This window comes from Stegastes partitus, unplaced genomic scaffold (genome assembly GCF_000690725.1).
Source record: "Stegastes partitus isolate 25-593 unplaced genomic scaffold, Stegastes_partitus-1.0.2 Scaffold991, whole genome shotgun sequence".
NCBI classification, from domain to species: Eukaryota; Metazoa; Chordata; class Actinopteri; family Pomacentridae; genus Stegastes; species Stegastes partitus.
This window is the reverse complement of record NW_007578722.1, coordinates 226,740-240,607: the sequence shown is the minus strand read 5'-3', so window position 1 is coordinate 240,607 and position 13,868 is coordinate 226,740. Positions and strand designations below refer to the sequence as shown.

At 41.2% G+C, this 13,868-nt stretch overlaps 1 protein-coding gene across 1 annotated transcript in view; it reads left to right on the top strand.

The window, feature by feature from the left end:
* Positions 1-1,232: 1,232 nt before the first annotated feature.
* The window catches only part of minar1 (membrane integral NOTCH2 associated receptor 1), a 30,290-nt gene continuing 17,654 nt past the window's right edge, over positions 1,233-13,868 (top strand). The window contains exons 1-2 of the mRNA XM_008294751.1: positions 1,233-2,075; positions 3,689-5,167. Coding sequence (XP_008292973.1) covers positions 1,233-2,075; positions 3,689-5,167 — 2,322 coding nt within the window. The remainder of the gene's footprint in view (positions 2,076-3,688; positions 5,168-13,868) is intronic.

The window sequence follows — 13,868 nt, the reverse complement described above, 5'->3', positions numbered from 1 at the left end:
GTGTTATTTTCATACATTAATTTAAAAAAAGTTTTAATTGCAGCATGTATTTCTGTTAAATATGCTTGTGTACTCTACCAAACAATATATGACATTTAGAAGTAGCTCATTTTAAAATTTCTATTCAACTAGAATTTTAAACATTAAAATATTAAAATGCAGTTTACTTGGTAATGAAAATAGAAATTGAGTACCGTACCAATGTCAGACTACATGTTAACCTGTAACAGTTTAAAAGCAGCATGTTAGTTTGTAACTTCCCATATGCGCAATATTCTATTGTTACATCTAATTACCGTCATAAAAAACAAACAAACAAAAACCTCTTTCATCTTGTAAAATAAAGTCTTGATTTTCAGGAACGCCTCTTTTAGACATTTCTGCTGAAAGCGGAAACCGGCGGTGATCGTGTACGTTGTGTTTGACTTGACAGTCGTCGGTTTTCAGCACAGCATGCAATTTCAACTCTCGGACAGCTCCGTCGCCACAGCGTCACGACACTAATAGGTCGAGCTCCAGGAGGGAGAGCGAACACAGGCCATGGAGACAGTCCCGCCCGCTGGGACTGTCAGGGAGCATGGGTCTGTGTCTGACGTCCGCAGCAGCCGGGACACTGGATTATCTGATCAGTATTTGCCTGTGCCCATGCATATGAGGTTGCACTGGGTTTGCTTTACGCTTTTCCCCCCTATTTAGACCGACTGATAATTGGATGGGTGAAAGCTTGTCCTTGTAAAACCCTTTCGGCTGCTTGTGTCGGAGGACATCACACTGCGGATTCATATCCAGATGACGATGTTACTCTGAGTTTATCCAGTCTTTTGTTGGCTCTGTGATGAGCGACATGCTGTGTTGCACCGAGCTGATCAGATGATTCTCCGCTCTGTTGCCAGGACCTCAGCGTAAGTGATGATGTGCAAACGCAACTGAATTAAAGCTGGAACGTGTATCAGAGGCTCTGCTGCTTCTGTTACTGTCGGAATGCAGCTTCTGTTCAGGATGAATTGCTGCTAGAAAGCCTTTTATGCCTAATTAAACCAGCCAAGTGTCATTTTAGGTTCGCCTTTGTTGTCACTGCCTCCCCTTGGTCTTCTGGAATCCTTTATTTGTCTTCTGTCCAGGAAGAAAAGCAGCAAATTCACACTGAATGAACATTTGGGTGTGTGGTTTCCAGCTGTCACCCTTCTGAAGTAGGACCTTCTTCGTAGGCCTGTTCCTGCCACTCAGTAACCATGGACCCCGACTCAGAATATTTTGTGTTCCTGGACCGGATCCTGGAGGAACTCGACGTTAAGCGGAACACCATGTCCTACCAGAATCTGTGCAAGTATCTGTGTGCTCGTTTTGATCTGGTGCACTTAGCCAAGCTCCGCAGCCTGCTGTTCTACATGGCTTGCCTGGATCCCGCCTTCCCAGCCACTCTCTTCAAGGACAAGATGCGCTGCTCCATGGAGGACCCACAGTCCAAGAAGCTCATGGTGGCTGCAGACATTGTTACCATGTTTAACTTGATCCAGATGAATGGAGGAATAGCCAAAGACAAGCTCCCCATGATGCACAGAGCCAAATTTCACAAGAACCAATCGGTGGAGCTGTGTACGTCTGACAATGATGCCTTTAAGCATCAAAACTGTGACAGAGGTATTAGTTATGAGCACATGGATGAGTCCAGGGACGGACACCATCACCATCATCATCACCATCGCTCCCAGCAGCACCCTGTGGCTCAGAGTGCTCCTCCCTGTTCCAAATCAGCTGAGTGCAACAACCGCCAGCAGTTTATTCCCACCTCAGACCCCAATTTCCTTCTGGGCATCAGCAAAGACCTGTCATGTAGAGCAGCCTCTCTGGACAAACTGCATCACCTGCCCCAGTACTCTGGCACCAGTCCACCTTCACCACCTTGTGAAATGCAGAGCACCTATTTTCCCATGGACATAGACAGTGAGTCTGCTATCGAACAGGAGTCCCTGCAGCACATTGGCCATCCAGAGCCCTTTTCTGTTCACTCCTGCATCCAGAAGAGGAACATTTTTAAGGAGGACTTTCACAGCTTTGCATCCTTCTCACCACAGGTCTGTGTTTTTAGGATGCTATTACAAGATGTAAAAGAGAAAAGGCTACTTTAATTTTTATGGTAATGTTCCTCTAAATAGGTGATTGTGTGACAAAGTGACAAAAATGTGTGTTGTCCTAAAGATGTTACACACACGTTTTCTTAGACTCTAAAAATATGAATTAAGAATTTGGGATTAGAGTTACAGGAATATTTAGAACATATAATTAAAATAGCTGTACCTCTGATGCTGTGTCTCAGTGCCTTTCAGTACACAATGAAGTAAAATGTTTCAAGGGTGATTTTATTTAAAACCATGACATAAAAAAAAGACTGTTTACTGTTATAATTAAAATTCTAGGAAACCATAGCAGCAAGAGGAACCATTGCAAATATTCATGTAATCTTAAGTTCAACAAATATAAAACACCTTGAGCTGACAATTACTGTAATAAGTTATAATTTAATCACTTTGGTAGCTGATGTACACTGATCACAACTGCATCATTAAAGCCACTTGCCTTTTATTGTGTAGGTCCTCCTTGGGTTGACAGAATATTGCTGACCTGTTAGGCCATAGACACGGGACCTCTGGAGGTGCTCTCTGGTGTCTGACAGATGAATTGGGCCACACTGATCATATCATTACAATGCAGCATTCTGCTGGGAAATCTTGGGTCCTGGCATTCATGTGGGGCTTACTTTGACACATACCACCTACATGAACAGTGTCATAGTCCAAGCACACTTTCTGTGGCAGTGACCCTCCCCAACACCAGCGACCTCCTGCAGGCACACAGTGTGCCCTACCACTCTGCAAAAACGGCTCAGCAATGACTGAGGCAAGACCACAAAGAGCTCGAGGCAATGAAAGACAAAGCCTAATTTGTTGAAGAATTTGTAGGATGCGCTGGTACAATCCTGATCCACGGAGGCCCCAACCCACAAACCACAGCACCCAAAGGAGAACTCTTGTCCATGGCCAGCTGGGTCAGAGCTGTTTGGCAGCCTACACAGACTTACACAATATTAGGCAGGTGGTTTTACTGTTGTGGCTGATCAGTGTTTAGCTGTTTGATATATATATATAAGGAATATAAAGTGCAATGTGAGGTAATATAAAATGAAAAACCTAACTAAAGTACAAGTACTTAAAATGTACTTCAGTGCAGTGGTTAAGAAAATGTACTTTTCTAAGCCCCCACTGCCGAAAAAGGGGAAATACTGGAATATTCCACATCATGTATTTAATAGACTGAAAACAAGGGAGTAAGAACGTGTCTGTCATTGTGCAAATTTTCTCGAGTTATTCATTCTCAAGTAATATTGTATCTGTACCTGCCCTAACCTGTATGACTTCCTCACATATAAATTAGGCGTTAAGAGTTGAAGGTTCTGCGCAGTGTCTAATTTATACACAGCCTGACGGTCCGTCTATTACAAACAAAATACCACAGAGGACTTGTGGTCTAGGATTATTTTTTCCTGACACTAATTATGACTTCTTACTGTAGTCTTGTGATATTTTGTTATTCTGAGTTTTTATTCCCTATAATTACTATCAATATGCAGTTCCCTGTGTTTGCTGCATGAGTGTGTTTTAAAGCTGGCTTATCTGGGTTACTGTTGTAGGTCGTCACCACTGAGGGCAAACAGGGCAGTAAGGCTGCAGACGGCTACCATAGAAGGGAGATGCACAAGCCTGCTACCTTTTTCAACCATAGCTTCGAACTGCCCTACAGTAATCCCTACTTTGAACCGACACTCAACTCTCCACTTCAAGACAGACAGAGGGTGAAGCACGAGAGCCTGGACGACTTACAGGCATCTACATACTTCGGTCCAACCACAGTCTCTGATTGCATCAGCAGCAGAAAGCACAGTAACAAAGCAGGGAAACAGTCGGCGTGGCCCGTGAAGAGCCTCAGTCTTAACACAGAAGAGGGGCCTCCAGACTTTGAGAGGCCTTTTTTGGACAACAAACCACTCAAAGAAAACCACCATTGCAACATCAGCATAATTGACACTGATAGTGGGCAGCATTTTCACAGCCCAAAGGAAAAGGTTGTAGCTTCTCCTGGCTTTGCAAAGAAAAGTAATGGAATTAAAACAAAGGAAATAACTCTGATGGCAAGTGGACCTGCAGTTATGGAAAAAAGAGAGGCAACCAAAATGTTTAGGGACAAAAAAATGAGTGCTGCATCCTTTCAAAGAGGGGACAGTTCCTCGAGTGTTGGGACTCAAACAGAACAGGCCGAACAGAAGAAGGTGAAGCAATATCCATCTAAGTATAGTGACAGAGAAAGACATGCCTTCAAACACTCCGATGAGGACTCTGAGATGATTAGTGATGACATAAGTGACATTTTTCGTTTTCTGGATGATATGAGTGTTTGTGACTCTTTGGGCATTGTCCAGTCATCATGTTACAACAGTAACGGGTCTCTCTCTCAGGTAACGCTTAAGTCTGAAGGTGACAGCTCCCCTGACCGTAACACAATCAAACTAGCCAAGGTCCAGCTGGATCGCCTTTTCCATTCACTAGAAAACACAGATGATGAGCTCAAATCAAGTGTGTGTAAGCTGGTGATGAGAATTGGCGAGATTGAAAAGAAACTGGAGTCTCTGTCGGGGGTTCGAAGTGAGATCTCCCAGGTACTTTCAAAGCTCAACAAGCTGGATGAGAAGATCCAGGAGCCTGAGTCCAATGGGAGGCAAGGGGATACAGCATCAGCATCCGGGTCCAATGCAACCCCAGATAAGTCCCACCCACATCCACATTCTGACATCACCCTCTCACCTCAAATTTTCCAATGCCACACCACTGGTCACAATGTCAAAATGGACAGTGGCCATGTTGGGGAGTGGTGCTGCACAGATGGGTGTAATAGCAACAGCCTCAGGATGAAAGCTCTGAAGAAGAGCATGTTCACCAGAAGGTCGTCCCGCTCACTGAACGAGGAGAACAGTGCCACTGAGTCAAAGGTTGCCAGCATCACCAACTCTCCACGGGACTGGAGGACTGTGTCCTACTCCTGCCACCCTGGAGACGAGGGCAGGGATAAAGACAGAGACCGAGACTGCAAGGACAGACATCGAAAAGTCAAAGAGGTACAGACACTGTTTTACATTTACATTTGAGTCAGACAGAAACACACAGTGTTTGACATACAGCACAGAGACCAATTGTCGACAGATTCAGAAAAAAAGACTCACAGAACATGTGCTGTCCATTTCATTTCAACATCAAAAATAGATTAATAGTAATCCTGTATGGAAATAGAAAGATACAAATAAAGGTGACGTATTTGGAAAACACAGGATAACAGGTAAAGCATATAGGATGCTCATGCACTTTATGCAGCACATACTGTTGTTGATATTATGGAATTGTTTGACTGGGAAGTCCCAAAATGAGTCTTTGTGATAAAGTTTGTGTAAAGCAATATAATCTGTGACAACCCCAGGATAATGTGCTGTCTTGAATTGATTTATTTGCAGCCAGTTAGGTTGTCATGGCACCAGCTTGAACATTAAAGTTACCAATATTCATCTAATTTATATAATTTCTTATTTTTTCTCTGCATTTGCTCCACGGAGAAATGATGATTCTATAAATGGTGAAGTGATGGATCATGGCTAACTGGGATTGGTATCAGAACAGATCATATGTTAATAGTTGTTCTTTACTGTGCTTTACTGTCCTCAACCCGCTACTGTTGTTACACTGCTCTACTCTGTGACAGGGACATCCCTAGTTTCAGTTCTGTACTCCATACTGTTACATTGATACTGTAAATCTCATTAATTATTTAACTAATTTAGTTAATTAAAGTTTGCAATTAGATGCCGTTTGGTAGGCTTTGTTACACCTGTAATACAGATATATAATTGACAATGACACATCACATTAAAACACTTTGTTGGAAGACGTTTGTAAACAGTTATCTAATTTTCTGTATCTTTGAGTATCTTTGGGTTTCGAAGTAAATACCCTGCAAACAAGAAATCTGAACAATTCTCCTAGGCCACTGGGACTCTTATCAATATCCATCCATCCATCCATTATTTATACACCACTTAATCCTCACTGGAGTCGCGGGGGGGCTGGAGCCTATTCCAGCCGACTTAGGGCGAAGGCAGGGGACACCCTGGACAGGTCACCAGTCTATCACAGGACTACACTTAGAGACAGACAACCAAGCACACTCACATTCACACCTACGGACAATTTAGAATCACCAATTAACCTCAACATGTTTTTGGACTGTGTGGGAGGAAGTCAGAGAACCCGGAGAGAACCCATGCTTTCACGGGGAGAACATGCAAACTCCACACAGAAAGATTCCAGGTGTCCTCATCGGGCCACGAACCTGTGACCTTCTTGCTGCGAGGCAACGGTGCTAACCACCGAGACACCTTGCAGCCCCTCTTATCAACATGATAATTTCAAAAATATTAACTATACATTAATAATGTTCATTTTAGTTGCTCCCCTGCCAAACACCAGAAATGAAACACAAAATTTCTATCATCCGTTTCCATGTATTTGAGAGTAATAGAAGCAGAGGAAACATCCACATGCCTGACAATTCCAGCTTTATATCTCTTCAGGTTGCAGTCAGTTTCAGTTGGCTCAGCTGCAAATTCTGCATCATGCCCAAGACTTCTTGAAGATAATGTAAAGCCATCTGACCAAAAGTGTAGCTACGATTCATGCTATGTGTAGAAAACCCTCCAAAATCTGGCAGCTTGGGTAATTTTTTAAATGTAAATTGGCAAAAAGAGCATGTCAGTGACTGATCGATAATTTTGCTAGAATTTTTTTTTCTGCGAAACGGGCAATGATAGATCCTTAGACCAAAGGTGGAGTTAAATTTTCACATGAATAATATAACATCTGTATTGATATTAATTATATTTTTGGGAAATAAATTATTCAACAGGGCATATTACATTTATCTGTAGGCACCGTATCAATGAGGACCAAATGTTTGCTTGGCAAAATATGTCAGAGACCGTAACTCTACAGTTAATTTTTCACACGACTCTAAGAGGATCAGTTAAATCAGGGTTCGGCAACCTTAAACACTCAAAGAGCCATTTGGACCTGTTTCCCATGGAAAAGAAAACACAGAGGGCCACAAAACCCTTTTGACATCTAAAATGAAGATGACATTGCATCTATCATTTTTTTGTCTTTATGCTATGTATAAAAAACTGTAGTGTGTTGGATTTATGAAATCAATGAACTGCTGCAGAAAAAACTAAATTTTATTTGTGCATGCAACAAAAACATTTTGAACTCTGATAAAAAAAAAAGATGCTGGGTTGAAGGTTACTTTCGAATAAAATACTCAGTGTCTATTTGAGTCCTCCTTGTATTTATGAAATAAAAAGCCAAACTTAAATTATCTACCTGCAGCAACGTAAAAATGACATGTGTTTGTCCTGCTGACTGCAGCTAGGACTGCTGACCAGACTGCTGACTGCCTGTGAGCGCTTTGGGATGGGGAGGAGCTCACGGCAGCATCACTGCTCACTGAGGACTATAACTGCGATACGATACGTGTTTTCACGTCAGAGTCTCCAATTCACCAGAAAAGTCTCCATAACACCAGAAAGAGTCACTAGATTTGTCACTATTAGCTTTTGACAAAAAAAAAAGTTGTCAAGAGGATTGAGAAAGTCGCCAAGTTGGCAACACTGCGTGTGCCGGAGGGTGTCGCACATCGGCGGTTGTTACGCATATTTTGAGCAACAAAACATTAAACACGTATTATTGTAATGTTACAAGATCACTGCAATCTTCAAATTTAGAATTAAGTTTCAAAACCTGATGAACTAAAAGTACACTAAAATGAAATACTCATTATTTATTTTCCCAAACCACAAGGAGCTGCAGCAGAGGTATGAAAGAGCCGCATGCGCTCCGGAGCCGACCCCTGAGTTAAATGGTGGCAACACAGCTGAGCGGGCAATTACATTCAGATGAAACTGTCTATCAACGCCGTTGAGTCAACCACTGTTGTTTAATGTAAGCAAATACAATCTGGCTGAGTTCACTGTCACAAATATTTGGACAATTAATATTTTTTGCTCTTCAAGCTCTGTGCTTCAGCACATTCAGTTTGAAATAAAACAATGAATACTTAATGAAAGTCTCAGATTTATTTAGAGAAGGTCTGCATCAATACTGGAGACACATGTGTTACATACATCCCATTTAACATCAAATAGTCCCCAGATTCCAGGCATTCAAAGTAAAATTGCACTTGGCTACTAATTGTTTCTTCGGCAGCAGTGTGCTGTTTTAACATTAGTTCAAGAGCAAAATGAGTTCACATATGGCTCAGAATTGTCAGTATAAGTAGCAGAGAAGTGACCATGCAAGTGAAAATGATATCAGTATGGAGTTTAAAAGAAAAAAAAAAGTATATGAAAGAGATTTAGAGGTATTTGGCAAAAAGGTAGTTGGGTGCACTCAGGAAAATTAAATTAATGGCAGACCAAGGAGCAACCATGGATGAGTGAAAAATCATTTGAACGGTGAAGAAACCCCTTTAGTGACTGTACAGCAAGTCAAAAGTGCTTATCTGGACTTAGACATGCATACATTCATGACCAGTAGAGAACAGTTTCTATCAAAATGATGGAAAGAGAAAAGTGTGCAGGAAAAAAAAAGGAACAGATAGCCCATAGCATAACACTTTATGTGTTTATTGTGATAGTGCTTCTTAGGGATCAACCGAAATAGGTTTTTCAGGTCTGATGCCATTGCCAATTATTGGTAATCAAGGAAATCGAATAACTGACATTTGGAAGTAGTACCTATTTAATGTTATATTTTAACAGCATGCGATAGCAGGAAACCTGTCATTCACAACTAGCCTTCTTCATTGATCAGGACTATTGGAACTGAATATGTGTAATAGCAATAGAAGTGATGGCATCAGTGTCTCAGGGCACAAGGACACCATCCTCTGTTTACTGTGTGATCCATAATTTTTTGTTTTCTCTACTCTTGCAATTCTGTCTGCTGTTCTTCCCTGTTTTTTTCATTAGTTATTGTTGTATATCTTTCATTGCTCACCAGGGCCCATACCTTAAAGCATTGTTAGTTTTCCAGACACTGTTTTGAGGTAATCTGTGGCTGCTTCCTCACGGCTCGCTGTTAGCAACTAAACTTAACACTTGCTGAGATGTTCTGATATTTCAACATGATGTCTTAAAAGCCTGTGCCCAGTTAGCAGGACTGTCTGGGGAGCGCAGAGACAAAGCTAAAACTTTGCGTAGGATATAGAGAAGCAGAAAAGTTCAACATTTTGTGAAACAGACTTATTTGCCGTCTTTCTAAGGGTGAGGTCCTCAGATCTCCTGTCTGAATTGTTCGAAGGGAGCTTGTTGGGATTTGCTGGAACTAGGAATACGCTTTATGGACCATGTTATTCTACCACAGTAAATGCAGTTTCATACAAAGTCATGTAGAGTTGTAAACAAAATTATACGTACACTTGTAAAGACCACGTATATCATCTCAGTCTTGAGTTTCCGACGACTCCTATAACTCTTTATTTTCTATGGTTAAATGATTAAAACATGTGTCTTGAATAGACAACAGCTGGACTTCTCTTTTAGGGTCTTAAAGATAAGTGACGTCGTAGCCCCCCTCCTCTGTTTAGAGGTGGCTGTTAAAGTTTGTCCTGATGAACTGCTGTCTTGTGTTGAGCCATACGCTTGTGAAGCTGTTGTTTAGTCTCTGCACTCTTTGCTGCATTGAATATACAATGTTGTTTCACATGTGTGTTGGTTTTTTATGGGTCTGAAGAGCACTGGTATGTTACATTTGGAGAAAATCCAAAACATCATACATCTGAGTTTCTCAGACAAACCAGCTACTGTGGAATAACATTGTTGTTCCTCCTGTTTTTCCGTTCTGTTTTCCGTGGTGCGTCGTTTTAGATCTTTGCGTTGATTTGATGAAGATCCCAGTTGAAGTAGCCACAGTTCCTCAGTGCTTTCCTAATCTAAGTATGCTCCTTCTCCTTTCCCTTTGCATCAGAAGGAACATTCTCAGCCTGATGCTTTAAGGTTCTGATGACTCCCAGCTAGTGTGCCAGTGAGTGGTGGGAATCAACCAGCAGATATTCATCTGTGTGTGTAGGTTTTGTGCAGACTTCAATGTTGAGTCATCCATTCTTCTCAACATGCACAGCACAGTCCATAAAAGGAAGTTGGTTATCCTTCATATCTTCCACTGTAAACTTGACGTTACTGTCCATGGAGTTAATGTGCACCGTGAAGCTTCTACTTCTTGAGCTTTGATTTTGATCCAGGTATCGTCCACATATCTGAAGCAGTGGCTGGGAGTTGTTCCCTTTAATGAGCTCAGTACTCTGTTTTCCACTTCCTCCATGTTGAGGATGACGACAATGGGTGACACTGGAGAGCCCAAGGTGCAGCTGTGCTTCTGTCTGTAGAAGGATTATGGATTTAAAGTAAGTGGGAGACAGACAGAGCTCTAGCAAGGTGCATATCTAGCTGTGGGTGAGGTTGATTCTGTCATTAGATGTGGGTGTGCATGTAAAAAGTCACGTGTCATCACATGAAACCAGGGTTTCCTCTGAAGCCAGTTTCAATTTCTGAACTTTGCGGGCAAAGTCAGTGGAGCGTTGTATGTGATGAGTGGTGTTTCTAACCATTGGTGCTATGATAGTTGCAAGGTCTGCTGCAATGTTGCAGGTGACAGAGTTGGCGCTGCTGAGGTGGTTCTGAGTGCAGCAATAACATTGTCACCTGCAACAGGTGCTTTTAGAAGGGGACTGGGGTCAGTATGGGTACCCTGACCTGTTTTCAGCTACATAGCCTCATACACAGAAAGCTGCAGTGTGTGACACACTTGTCTATCATAGTAGCATTAAGGTTTTCACCAGTTTGTGCTACAAGAGCTGTTCTGTGGGATCTGGCTACATAGACAGTTATCACTCCCCAAGAAGACAAGCAAACATCTGATCCTCTTTGAAATCCTTGTCTGACTGCAAGCTGTCTCGTCCCTTTCTTTTATTGGTTTTAGTCAGCAAAGGCATGCTGCACTAAAAAGACACCTTCCTGGCATGCCTTCGATGCTGGTCAAATTTGTCCAATCTCTTTCTGATTGTAGATACAGTACTTTGACACCAACGGGTGCAGAATTACCTGCAGCTCCTGTCATAACATTTTGAGTTTGTTGGAAACTTCTTTTTCATCAAGCAATCTCCTCTTGGAATTAATTTGCTGGGGTAGCAGCCAGACAGATTGCAGCTGTTGTAAATCTATGCCAACTGTAGGTGATATTTTGTTTACAGTGGGATTTTTTTTTCTAATTCTTTGGATATCTTTTAAAATTCTTTGCCTGACTCAAAGTTATTCTCAACCTTTTTTCAGAAGAGAGCTGTTTAGACCTTGGCATGATGACCACACACACTTTAATGGCAGAGAGAACAGCAGACCTGAGATGTCAGAGGTGTAAATAAAACAGACTTCACTTGTCACTCCTAAGTAGGTTCTAATCATTGGCACCTCATCTGGAATTCCTGAAAAATCTATTTTCTAAAGTGTAGATGTTGTCAATTTAAAATATAAGTGATATTAGAGAGTATTAACTAAGCTGTTTATTTTCATCTTAATGAAGGCATGTATGTGTTAACATTAAAGTTTCCTGTTAGTGTTAGTAGACGCATTTCTGAAAACAAACAGCTGCATTCCTGATAGAAACCATCAGAAAATAAACAAAATGCTATTTTTGATTTTATCAGCTCATTTAGAAAAATAAATATTTTCTTCATGTAAGATGTTTCTGTCTCCACTGGTTACTTGTTGACAGGCCACAGAAGAAGCACAAGCCTGAACTAAAAGTTCTAAAACACCAGGTACATCCTGTCCACTTTTTATTCTCCTTCATTTGACAGGATTAACTCCTTTTCTCACTGAATAGCTTTGAGTACATCTCTTGGCTGTGAAAGATGCCATGTGGAACAAAGGAACCACATGGCACAGCAATAGAGCTACTCTGCTGGTGTTGACAAAGAGCTTTTCAGTCCATCCAGTTTATCTGGATGTTTCCTCTGTTCTTATTTCTCTCACCTACATAAAATAAAACATGAATAAAAATAACTTTACATTGTATTTTTTGATAAGAGTTCCAGAGGCCTTGGTTTTGGAGTTGAGGTTGACAGCATTTACACTTGAACATTAATTAGACAAGTATACAGTATATATTTTAAAGCGTGTATTAAAACCAATAATAAAGCAAAACACACTTTATGTACAGTATAATCTTGATGTACATACCCAAAGAACTAAAGGGTGTGAGAGTGTGTGTGTCTTAGTCTCCATCCTAAGGCCTCAGCACTTAACGCCACTGATGTGACAGCTGCAGTGCAAACATGTGTGAGAGTGTGAGGACTCAACATAGTACACACTATTGTGATGGCACATGCTGCTTGGAAACAATGCATCAGCATCTTAAAAAAGTGAGTTTGGAACTGTGTTTGAGTTTGATTAGCTATTCAGTTTGTTGGTTCCTGTTTGTGCCATTACAGTTTTGTATGACTATGAAAAACAAAGGACTGGCAATACATCTGTGCCACATGCTATATTTAACTGATGTCACTTTAAACTGATGCTCCAAGGTGAGGATGTGTCATTTTGTTTAATACCTGTTGCCTTGACTCCTCTCTCTGTGCGTCTCCTCCTTGCCTCCTGTGCTCAAATCTCTGGTGGGACAAACTAAGACACATAGAGAGGAGTCGAGGAAAGGAACTGAGGATGTACAATTAGTGAAATGAGATATGGGCTTTGTTTGGAAGGTGAGAAACATGTTACTGGAGTTGCAGGAGTAACAGTGGCCTACATCAGTGGATAGTAGCTAAGTTAGGAGTCAGCCACAGATTACCCTGACACATGTAGTGTATATTGGTTTGACATATCGGTTACTGGTCTTTCTTGATTTTCAATTATTGACATCGGCCCTGAAAAAACTGCATCGCTTCATTCCTAGTATAAAACCTTGATCATGCTTCCTTACTGACATGCACAGCTGCCTGTGTTGCTGTCAAAACAATCTATTAAAATAGATTTGACGAAGAGTACTTCTAGAACTCTTTGATATAATGCAGAACTTATAGTTGAATCAATCACTGCAAACTGTTCAGGTACTGAGACAACAAATCAACCCCAAACCATAACATTTCAACTTTGTGCTATACTATATGTATGAGATTCTTGTGAGTCGTGAAAAGTGAACTGTTCAGGCTGTATTCCACCTCCCACCCAATGCCAGCTGGGACACGCTCCAGCCCCCCTCCACCCTCTACAGTGTAATGCGAGTATAGCGGATGAATAGATGGATGAAAGTGCACACAGTGTGTCAATTTTGTGTGTCATTTGTTTTTTAAAGGGCACTGTTTCAAACAGCATCAACTGTGTGTCAAAATACTTAAGAAAGCCAAGAATTTCAGTGGTTTGTCACTGTTTTAGTTGTAACGTTTGGCTTTCCGTGTAACTGTACTCTATGGAATATATATCATCTTTCAGTTAACTCAGTATTGTTCCACATTAAGTGGGGATATTCACTATTCTATTTTTAACTTGCCAGATAATGAAGATATTGAGAAAAAAAAACAAAAAAAACAATCCATGTCATGCTATCCAACACTGTCTGAAGTTGGGAAAAGATTTCAGGGTGTTATTCTCAGAAATAAGCGGATAAGCGGAAGAGAATGGATGGATGGATGGATGGATTCTCAGAAATGTGATCATAGCAACAGCATTT